The sequence below is a fragment of the Temnothorax nylanderi genome, unplaced genomic scaffold (genome assembly GCF_030848795.1).
Source record: "Temnothorax nylanderi isolate EJ_2023f unplaced genomic scaffold, tnyl_v1.0 TNYL_tig0184_pilon, whole genome shotgun sequence".
NCBI classification, from domain to species: Eukaryota; Metazoa; Arthropoda; class Insecta; order Hymenoptera; family Formicidae; genus Temnothorax; species Temnothorax nylanderi.
Window position 1 is genome coordinate 142,367 of NW_027249246.1, and position 11,462 is coordinate 153,828.

At 32.8% G+C, this 11,462-nt stretch overlaps 1 protein-coding gene and 1 pseudogene across 1 annotated transcript; one reads left to right on the plus strand and one right to left on the minus strand.

Annotated features, from left to right (window-relative positions):
* The first annotated feature begins 3,064 nt into the window (after nucleotides 1–3,064).
* LOC139778467 (NADH-ubiquinone oxidoreductase chain 5-like) lies at nucleotides 3,065–4,111 on the plus strand (annotated as a pseudogene).
* A 2,915-nt stretch (nucleotides 4,112–7,026) lies between these two features.
* On the minus strand, nucleotides 7,027–9,318 carry LOC139778468 (uncharacterized). The gene has a single exon (XM_071716400.1). It carries the CDS (start codon nucleotides 9,316–9,318, stop codon nucleotides 7,027–7,029), a length of 2,292 nt encoding a protein of 763 aa, XP_071572501.1.
* Between the last annotated feature and the right edge of the window lie 2,144 nt (nucleotides 9,319–11,462).

Below are 11,462 nucleotides of genomic sequence, written 5' to 3' on the forward strand. Positions count from 1 at the left end.
GAAATTACGGAACAATAGAGTTTTATTTAATTTATTATTTAATTTTTAGAGTCTGTGAGGGAGTGTTGGGGTTAGGATTGTTGGTTCAAATTATTCGATATTATGGTAGAGATTTATATTATAGTTTAAATATTAGAAAATTTTAAAAAATTTTTATAAATAAGAGATTTAATATAATATGATTTGTATATGATAAAATTTGTATTTGTGGTTGTTTTATTAAATTTGATATTAGTTAAAAATAAAATAGTTATGTTTTATTATAATATTTGTTATTTTTTAAGATTAATATTGATTTTTATGTATATATATAAAGAGATTTTATTGAATATAGTTTTTAAATATTTAGGTATAGATTATTATTCTGTGTGGTTAATTATGATAAGTTTTTGAATTGTGGGGTTAATATTGATATGTTTACAAAAAGAGGGAGAAATTAAGGTTATAAGTTTTTATTAATTTATTATTAGTATTAATATTATTTTTTATGTCATTGGATTTATTTGTATTTTATTTTATGTTTGAGGTAAGATTAATTCCTACTTTCATATTAATTGTATATTGGGGGGGTAATCTTGAGCGGTTAATATCTTCATATTATTTAATAGTTTATATATTATTGATTTCTGCACCTTTATTGGTTTATATTTTTAAATTTTATTTTTGTAGAATAACTTTAAAATTTGTTTTAATAAAAATTTTAATAAGAAGAGTTATGTTTAGAGGGCGGCAGTGTGGTCTAGTGGTAGAGCGCCAGACTCGTAATCTGAGGAACCAGGTTCGAGTCCACTAGAGCCATGGAATGTTTTTCCAAAAAGCTGCGCCCCTCCGTGCAAGATAGGCTCTTGTGCGGAGCAAACTGGGCTCCGTCTTTCGGAAAGAGACGTTAAGCCGTTGGTCCAAAAGGGTTAAAGTGAGAGGAGAAAGGGTAGTAGTGTAAAGGTTTGGATAACGTTCCTTATAAAAACGACTTGCAAACCCTGCGGGGATAAGCAATAAAGATAGTTTATGAGAGTTTATGAGTTATGTTTAGATTTGGGGGATTTTTAATAATTTTCATAGCTTTTTATATTAAAATGCCAATTTATTTAATACATATTTGACTTCCTAAGGCTCATGTAGAAGCGCCTGTTTATGGATCAATAATTTTGGCGGGAGTTTTATTAAAAATAGGGAGATATGGGTTAATTCGATTTTTAGAAATATTTATTAAAATGAGATTAAAGTTTAACTGATTAATTCTTAGAATTGGGATTGTAGGGGGGGTGTTGACAAGGTTAGTGTGTATAACTCAGGTGGATATAAAAAGATTAGTAGCTTATTCTTCTGTTGTTCATATAAATATAATATTATGCGGGATATTAACTTTATTTAAGTTAGGATTTTTAAGGGGGTATATTATGATGATTTCTTATGGGTTATGTTCATCTGGTTTATTTTATATGGTAAATTTGTATTATGAGCGAACTTTTAGTCGATTATTAGTCATAAATAAGGGAATGATAAGAGGATTGCCTAGGATAAGAATATTGTGATTTTTGTTATGTGTAATTAATTTTTTGTTTCCTTTTTCTTTAGGATTTTTCAGAGAGATATTAATGTTAGGGGTAGTTTTAAATTGAGATATAATGATAATAATTTTTTTAGTATTAGTTTGTTTTTTTAGAAGAGCTTATTCATTATATTTATTTTCTTATGTTCAGCATGGGGAGAATATATATTTAGAAACTAAGTTTAATTTAGGAGTAATAAAGGAATATTTGGTTGTAATTTTGCATATAATGCCTTCAATTTTAATTTTAATAAATTTATTGATATTTATATATTTAAGTAGTTTAAGAGAAAACATTAATTTGTGGGATTAAAATTATATTTTAAAGTATCTTAAGTTATCTTAAATATTTTTGTTTATTATTATTTAATATTTTTAATGTTTATATTTTTATTTTTATTAAGATTATTAATAAATTATTTAGATTTTGTAGTTATAATAGAGTGGATAATATGTATGTGTATTTATTGTGTTTCCCCACAGGGTTTACAAGGCGTTTTATTTTTATATGAGGAACGTTCCCAAACCTCTTACACAAACATCAAAAACAAAACGAATACAATTCAATCTCAACATCCGCGTCAAGCCTCTTACAAACAACAACCTCAAAGTCAAAACTCGAATCATAACTCAAAGCACCTCTTCCTCGTGTTCCTCTTCCTCTTCCCTCTCCTCCGCTCTTGTACCGGCCCCATCCTTTATCCCCCCCTCTTCCCAACTCAGCCTACCCTCGATTGGCCCAGTCCCTCTTCCCTCCGGCCTCCCCATCATCGTCCGACTCCATTAGCAGTTTCTCCTCCATACCTTTGGAGATTTCATCCTCTTCAGATCTCCCTGTACTCCTGCTTATTCTCCCTTCCATTTTCTCCTCTCTCTCCTCTCTCTCTCTATCTCTCCTTTCCACCGACTTGTCCTCAACGATCTTCACTCCTACCCTATTTCCCGCCTTTCCCCTCGCCTCTATCACCCGCCATTTCTCCTCTTCGTCTTTCAGCTTCACCAATAGCGTTAACCAAGCTCCTCTCTGTCCTACCACAAACATATCCCTTACCGTCACCCTTATCTTTAATCCTTCCGTAAATACCTCCTTCACCTTCTCCCAGTGCGAGCCCTTATCTCCCCATACCTCCTTCTCCACCCTTAAGATTACGTTCCTTTTCCTCAGTTCATCCTCGTTTCTCTCGCCCACCCCCGCCCACCATTTCTTCTTCACCCCCACACTCTCTTCGATGTCCTCCCTCTTCCTTTTGCCTCCATTTTGTTCCATTCTCTAATAGAGTGGATAATAATAAGAGTTAATTCTGTAAATATAGAAATTTTTATTTTTATTGATTGAATTTCATTATTATTTATTAGTTTTATTTTTTTGATTTCTTCTATAATTATAGTATATAGTTATATATATATACATGGGGAAAAATTTATTGAACGTTTTATTTATTTAGTGATTTTATTTATTATATCCATGGTTTTAATAATTATTTCTCCTAGAATTATTAGAATTTTATTTGGATGGGATGGATTGGGGTTAGTTATTGTTTAGTAATCTATTATCAAAATTTTATATCTTATAATTCAGAAATAGTAACCGTTTTATGTAAACGAGTGGGGGATGTGGGGTTGTTGATAGGGATTGGGTTATTATTAATAAAAGGAAGGTGAAATTATTGGATGCTAAGGGTAGATAAATTATTAATATTTATAATATTATTAGCTGCAATTAGAAAAAGAGCTCAAATTCCTTTTTCTACGTGATTACCTATGGCAATAGCAGCTCCAACACCAGTTTCAGCGTTAGTTCATTCTTCAACTTTAGTTACTGCTGGAGTTTATTTAATGATCCGATTTAATAGATTTTTATTAGGGAGTAAAATAAATTTATTTTTGTTATTTTTATCAGTTTTGACTATATTTATATCTGGTTTAATAGCTAATGTTGAAAATGACTTGAAAAAAATTATTGCTTTGTCTACTTTAAGGCAGTTAGGGTTAATAATAATGATTTTAAGAATGGGGATAAAGATTGTTGCTTTTTATCATTTATTAACTAATGCAATTTTTAAATCTATATTATTTATATGTGCAGGGATTATTATTTATTCTATAATAAATATACAAGATATTCGTTTGTTAGGGAATTTAAATAAAGTGATTCCTTTTACTATAATGAGATTTATAATTTCTAGTTTGGCTTTGTGTGGGTTTCCATTCATAGCTGGATTTTATTCAAAGGATTTTATTATAGAGAAAGTATATATATTAATAGTAAATATATTTTTAGTAGTTTTAATTATAATTTCTTTAATATTTACTGTTTCTTATTCTATGCGTTTATATTATTATATATATTTTTTTAATATAAAATTTTATAGTTATTATAATTTAAAAGAAGATAATTTAATGAATTTATCTATAATAATTTTAGTAATGATAAGAATTTTTGTAGGTTCGATATTAAGTTGACTGTTTTTTTATGATTTATATGGGGCTTATTTAAGGGTAAGATTGAAGTTATTAACTTTAAGAAGTTGTATATGTGGGTTAATCATTGGGATATTTTTAGTCTTTTATAATTTTATAAAGAAATTTTATTATTTAAATTTTTATGTGAGTTCAATGTGGAATTTAAATTATCTATATTTGTGACTATATAATCCTTTTAATATTGCGGGGGTAAAAGTGATAGAAGTAGATATATCTTGATTTGAATATTTAGGAAAAAATTCATTCATATATATAATTCAATATTTTCGTATTAAATTTGTTTATAAGATATATATGTTTGTGTATTTATTTATTAATATTTTGGGGTGGGTATACTTATTATTTTAAAATTTTAAATAGCTTATAAAGGTATAAAGCATAATATTGAAGATATTAAGAAAATTAATGGATTTTTAAATAAACTAGCGTTTCGGCCCGCGCTTCGTGCGGGCCTCAAAGCTAGCGCGTGGACCTCAAAGCTAGGAAACTATAGATCTATATGAGGAAGCAATGTGCAAGTTTCTACTTGCACACTTAAAAGCTATGAGGAAGCAATGTGCAATTTTCTACCTGCACACTTTTTTATTATCCTAAAACATCATTTTTTGAAGTCTCAATTATTGAGATTTGAGATGTTCTAACTGTCCCCCTTAGAAAGAGATGAAATAGTGAGTAAACTAAGGTTTAAAGTTAACCGACGTTTGTCACGACAATAGATTTCCTCGTCACCCATGAGGTACTATTGTTGACGCGTTTTTTTTTAAGTGGTTTCCCCTGTAGGCCTAGTCCACTAAAAAATAATATTAGGATATAATCGAATTTTTATGATTATAACTATAACAGAGAAGAAAATAAAACTCTATATATATTAAACATATACTCTTAGAGACAGAGTAAAAAATTTAGAATATTTTTTCTATTTTTTTATTATATTTTTTACTATATATGTGTATACATATAAAAACTCGATCATTTTCTAATATTATTTTTTACACACTCGTCTTTGTGACAAATATGATGCCTTGTTCAGACATGATGCCTTGTTCAGACACGATGTCTTGTTCAGACACGATGTTTTGCGCAGACATTATATTGTTTACACACTCGTTTTTGTGACAAATATGATGCCTTGGTCATACACGATGCCTTGTTCAGACACGATGCCTTGTTCAGACACGATGTCTTGTTCAGACACGATGTCTTATTCAGACACGATGTCTTGTTCAGACACGATGTTTTGCGCAGACATTATATTGTTTACACACTCGTTTTTGTGACAAATATGATGCCTTGGTCATACACGATGCCTTGTTCAGACACGATGCCTTGTTCAGACTCGATGTGTTGTTCAGACACGATGCCTTGTTCAGACACGATGTCTTGTTCAGACACGATGTCTTGTTCAGACACGATGTCTTGTTCAGACACGATGTTTTGCGCAGACATTATATTGTTTACACACTCGTTTTTGTGACAAATATGATGCCTTGGTCATACACGATGCCTTGTTCAAACACGATGCCTTGTTCAGACTCGATGTCTTGTTCAGACACGATGCCTTGTTCAGACACGATGTCTTGTTCAGACACGATGTCTTGTTCAGACACGATGTCTTGTTCAGACACGATGTTTTGCGCAGACATTATATTGTTTACACACTCGTCTTTGTGACAAATTTGATGCCTTGTTCATAAACGATGCTTTGTTCAGACACGATGCCTTGTTTAAACACTATGTCTTGTTCAGACACGATGCCTTGTTCAAACACGATCGAAATTTATTCTTTTTTTTAGTTAAAGTACCCTCCGCTTACCCGTTCTTATTAGCTCTCATAAATTAAGGATATATAATATTGTTTTTTACCGGCTGAAATACTCACCGCTGACCCGGCATTATTGGCTCTCCTCTAATTTTTTTGCATGTCAATTTACAAAATTTCTCGATATACAACATTTTTTGTAAAAGATTTTGAATTTCTCTCAATAAGATGTCCTTGATTGCTGTTTTCATCGACTTTAACTTTGACACTATCCCTTTTAGTTGCTCTTGAGAATGCTACATAGAGTTGTCCATGAGCAAATACGGGTTGTGGCAGATAAATCCCAACTTTTTCTAAAGTTTGTCCTTGGGATTTATTGATTGTCATAGCAAATGCCACTCTAATAGGAAACTGTCTTCGTTTGAGCTTAAACGGGAGTTCCGAGTCATTTGGAAGGAAATCTATCCTTGGTAAGAAGACAATCTGACCTCTGGCAGGGCCAGTTAGAACCTCCGCATAAATAAGATTAGGTTTCAAATCAGTAACAATAAATCTTGTACCATTGCATAGTCCTTTCTTTGTATTCAAATTCCTTAACAGAATAATTGTAGCACCAACTTTTATTTTGAGTTGATGAACTGGCATCCCAGAAGGTGTCACAGAGTTTAAAAATTTAGTCGGAAAATTCAATTGCTCTTGTGGATCATCACTCATAATAGAGTCAATTGAGAGATATTCCTTTTTCTCTCCTTCCATTAGATGAAGGATTTCATCATTAATTTTAAACGTGTCTTTATTCTTTGGACAAAGGATCGCTCGATCATGATTATCTCGAACTTGTTCCATGGTGATTTTATCACCAAAAATCTCACTGATAAGAGATCCTTTTGATATAAAATCATGAGGGATTTCAATTGTATCAGGATGTAGTCCATCTGTATTTGACAATTTACCATCTCCGAGTTGCAACAGCCAATTTGCAAATTCTCTTTCATCTCCAGTTCTCATATTTTGCTGGAGTTTAACTTGAGTTACATTTCTCCATAACGGGTTATATTTTACAGTTGACTCAATTATCGTTGTTTTTTGTGCATGAGGCACTATAGGTAGATTTTGTCTGAAATCTCCTGCAAATAGAATAACTTTTCCTCCAAATGGTTGTGATTTCTTCATCAAATCTCTGAGAAGTTTATCAACTGCTGTTAAGGCATGTCCTACAGTCATACTCACCTCATCCCTCATCCCATATGATGAGTTTGGCAGATATCAGTTCTCGTGCAGCTTTAGAGTTTCCTCTGATATTTGATTTCGCACCATCATCAATTGGGATGGTAAGCTTGAACAGGGAGTGATAGGTTTTTCCTCCCTCTAGAAGTGTTGCAGCAATGCCAGTTGATGCACATGGAAGAACCTCCTCGTTTTTTCCTCGGATAACACTCGGAAATATGTTAAACAGATAGGTTTTACCACTACCTGCAAACCCATCTATACAAAATAGCCGCTGTGGTTCATTCTCATTATCAATTGCTGGCATAACTAAATCGTACACGTACTTTTGCTCAGCATTTAATGTCGATAATAAATAGTCACCACGTCTTCTTTCCTCATCTACATTATATTCTGTTACGTAAATAATCACTGGATTTGGATTTGACAATTGGAAATTTTCACAACTACTTCCATTATTCCTCAGAATTTCTTGTATATGATTTAAAGCCATATTTTCAGGATTGACAACATTGCTGTGTACAAAGTCTTCAATCATGTGTTTTTTGTATTTATTCCAAAGAGTTGGTACATCAGTTGGAGTTCCAAAGATGCAAATATAAGTAAATAGCTCTCGAAGCTGTGCAGGCATATGGGATCCTGTCGCTTCTTCCATTGTTTTTTCCCAAAGATCATCAGCTTCTACCAAATTCTTTGCAATTGCCGCATCCTTGAACGTCTCATAAAGAACGCCATTGACAGTTCTCAGATCCTCAAAACATTTAGCTCCTGCCACATGGAGAAGAAGAAGGCGGAGATAAAATCTCTCAGTGTCTTTGATGCTCACTGTGTAAAGCCTTGTAATTACTTTATTAACACCTTTTTTGCGTGGCTTCCACTTAGTTTCTTTCTTTTCATAAATGTATTGAGAAGGAATATCTGTATAAAGAAAATGCATTGCATTTTCATCAGATTGGTTCAATTTGAACCATGCAGTCAGCGTAGTATCTCGGGTGAGCTCTCTTTGAGCAGCTTGCTCTTCATTTCCCGCTCTGAAATAAACCATTTGACGATTAGGCAAATGGACTGCCAGTCTTATTACTGTGTGAGACTTCATGAATAGATCGTATCCATTCAGTCTCCACATTGCTTCTGGAGCACTAACATATCTTGCATCTAGGAATGAGTTAACTTCATCTACTTTAATGAGCCTTATGCCATCTCGTGTTTGCACTTCAATTGCGGCACAGTCAAATCCTTTGTGAATGTACTTATATAAGTATTTTACGCTCTTCACTGATGAGCATATTTCCAAATTGATGTGCCGATCATATTTCATGATTAAATATGGCGAATATGGTACCACCCATCGATTGTCAATTTCTTTTCCTCTGACAATGTATTTTTTCCCAGTATTCCTTCGTTGATACATGGGATATCCATTCACATTAGCATTTGTTTCGTCTCGAAACTCTTTTGGAAAGCCTTTTGAGCATTTTCCATCGTCACCAGTGCAAGGATATCTCTGAGATTGGTTGCCACACGGACCATGAATCATGTGCTTCAGAACTTTTGCATTAAGTTCTGGATATCTTTCTTCGTCAGGAATTTCAGCCCATACCATCATGTCAATGACTTCTTGAAGTCGAGGCTTATCTTCATCACTCAACATTGCAAGTAAATGCAAATGTGGAAGTCCTCTTTTTTGGAACTCAATCACGTCTGCATAGGCTATGATATTTCCAAAAATTCCATTTTGGATTAGATCCTTCATAACCTCTTTGACATCCAAGCTGAATGTTTTAGCGACCAAATCAGGTCGATACTCTAATGGGCATCCATCAAGGTTTTCCTTAATTTCAGGGCATTGAGGATTGCAAGTCATCGTAAGAAAAATGTCTGGTTTACCAAACTTTCTGACCAAAGACATGGCATCTTGGTACCTTTCTTGCATATTCCTTGGACTGCCCATAAATGAGGATGGTAATATTACAGGTATACCAGCTGTAATTCCTTCTTTTTGTGCTCGATTATCAAGATGATCCATTAACCCTGAATAAAGTTCAGCTCTTAATTGAGGCTGATTGAATTTAATGTAATTAAGCCTATTGGCTTCAGTTTTCATATAGGCATCAAGTATAAATTGACACCTCAATTTGCCTGCTCTTTGAAATTGGCTAAATTCTGCTCTTGGTGCCAGCAAGTGAGCGTAATAGTCCATTTGCGTTACTTTGAATCCTGGATATTGAGGATTATGAGATTTCAATTCTGAATGCCATCCATTATTACCGTATGGATATAATAAAGGGTAACACATTGGGTCACATCTTTTGTCCAGAATTGAAATTTGTTGGACATCGTTCGAATTTTTGTTATAAATCCGAATGTCTCTCTCAAATGGAGGCTCACCATCAACATTTTGAAAGACCACGGCTATTTCATTAGCTCGTTAAGCATTGTATCTTCTTTGATCATGTTGAGGATCATTTCGAAAGCACAACATCAAATTTGGAGCTTGAGTGCCTCTCGGATTAAGATCTTGTTCAACTTGACGCATCATCTTAAAAGTCTTGGCAAATTCATTGCATTGGATCATGAAACATGATAAATCTCTCATCAGGGCTGGATCACACCCTTGGTTGGCTTTGTTATTCATTCTATGATGAACAGCTTCTTCCGTATCCAAAAAGTAAAGTTGTGCATATCGTGGGGGTTGCCCATCACATGGGCGCATTGCTTTCGAGGTCAAATGATGATATTGCCCATGAATCTTTAAGCAATAAGGAGCAAGGTTCACTACATCCAAGGGATTTCTATTGCCTGGAGCACCCATGGAAGCCATAGCTAAAGCGCTGTTATACGAACGAATATTATCCATAAAATTCTTAGATGGAGCATTATTTCCCATGAATAATTTTTTAAGAAATTCAGGAAAATTTATGTTTTAATTGAAGCTTACCCTTTTGGCAACAATATGTAAATTTTCCATCTTTAGGCTTTTCACATGTAAAGTTCAACGATTTGCAAAATTGGCATTCGACATTCATTTGGCCAAGTGTGTGAACAGGCACATTTATTTCATGACCTTTGGCAATTAGCGCAATGTGGTGATTCAGTTTTTTGGCTTGGCACCTTCTCTGATCATGTCTCTGGGCATCAGCTTCAAGTCGTTGAGATCTTGTCTCATCATTTTCCTCTGCCCTCTGCTGAGCATTTCTCTGGGCATTAGCTTCCAGTCGTTGAGACCTTGTCTCATCATTTTCGTCGGCCCTCTGCTGAGCATTTCTCTGGGCATTAGCTTCAAGTCTTTCAGTCCTTTTCTCCCAACTCTCATTTTTTCGCCTGTGTCTTGAACGGCTGCTTTCACGACTCATTTTACTCAAATTTTCGCCTTTTCTTTTTCGAGGCATTTTTTATAATTAAAATTTACTTGTTCTCTAAATATTGAACGCCGAAATTTGTTTGCTTGTATGTACAATCGCGAAAAATTTACTGTATAATTAAGACTTACTTATTCTTTTCTTTTCAGTTTACGTTATTTTTCTTACTATTATATTTTCGTATTATCACATTTGCTTGATCCTTTATTTCTTTTTCCCGTTATGATCTTTCTGTTGCCATTCTATCTCTCTCGTACTTATTCTGTTTTATATATTAATAAATATGGTCATATAAGAAATTGAAATATAATCTTGAATAATATTATATGGCCATATATGAGTATCTGATTATATACATATAAAAAAATATCTCTTATTTATTTATATTAGTAGATATATAATAATTAATTATATATGATCATATAATAAATGGAAATATAATCTTGAACAACATTATATGGTTATATATGAAAATATATGATTATATGATTATATTCTTATAAAACCTCTGCCCTATTTAAAAATTCTAAGTTATGTTTAGCAGAGAAAGCAGTACGACTATAAAAAGACCTCTTTTTGTCATCTTTTAGTTTTATATGCTATCTTCGCAATAATTAATGAGGAATTAATTACCCACATAGTCAAATCTGTCAAAAATAGATTTTGAAAATGTCTCTTTTACCCACTCGGCATGTTATGTTGCTGAAATATTTTTGAAATGATGCAGAAATATTTCGTTAACATTTCATTTGTAACTATGCATCTGAAATATTTCAGAAATGTACCTGCATCATGTTTTTTATAATATTGCATTAACAATATTTCTGAAATTTTTCAGAAAGTTGTTTACAATATTTGTAAGTTTCTGTAATATTGCAAAAAAATGTAGCAAATGCAATATTTCAGAAATATTTCTGAAACATTATAAAAGTAATATTACGTTTGCATTGCACGAATAATATTTCTGTAACATATCAAATGCAACATTGCATTTAAAATATTTCTGAAAAATTTCTGAAAGATTGTGTAGGTAATGAAAAATTGAATTGCAGGCAGTGAAGTTCTACAATATCGCGTTATA

Coding starts and splice junctions, on each gene's coding strand:
- LOC139778468 (XM_071716400.1), bottom strand. CDS start 9,318: ATGTGTTACCCTTTATTATATCCATACGGTAATAATGGATGGCATTCA.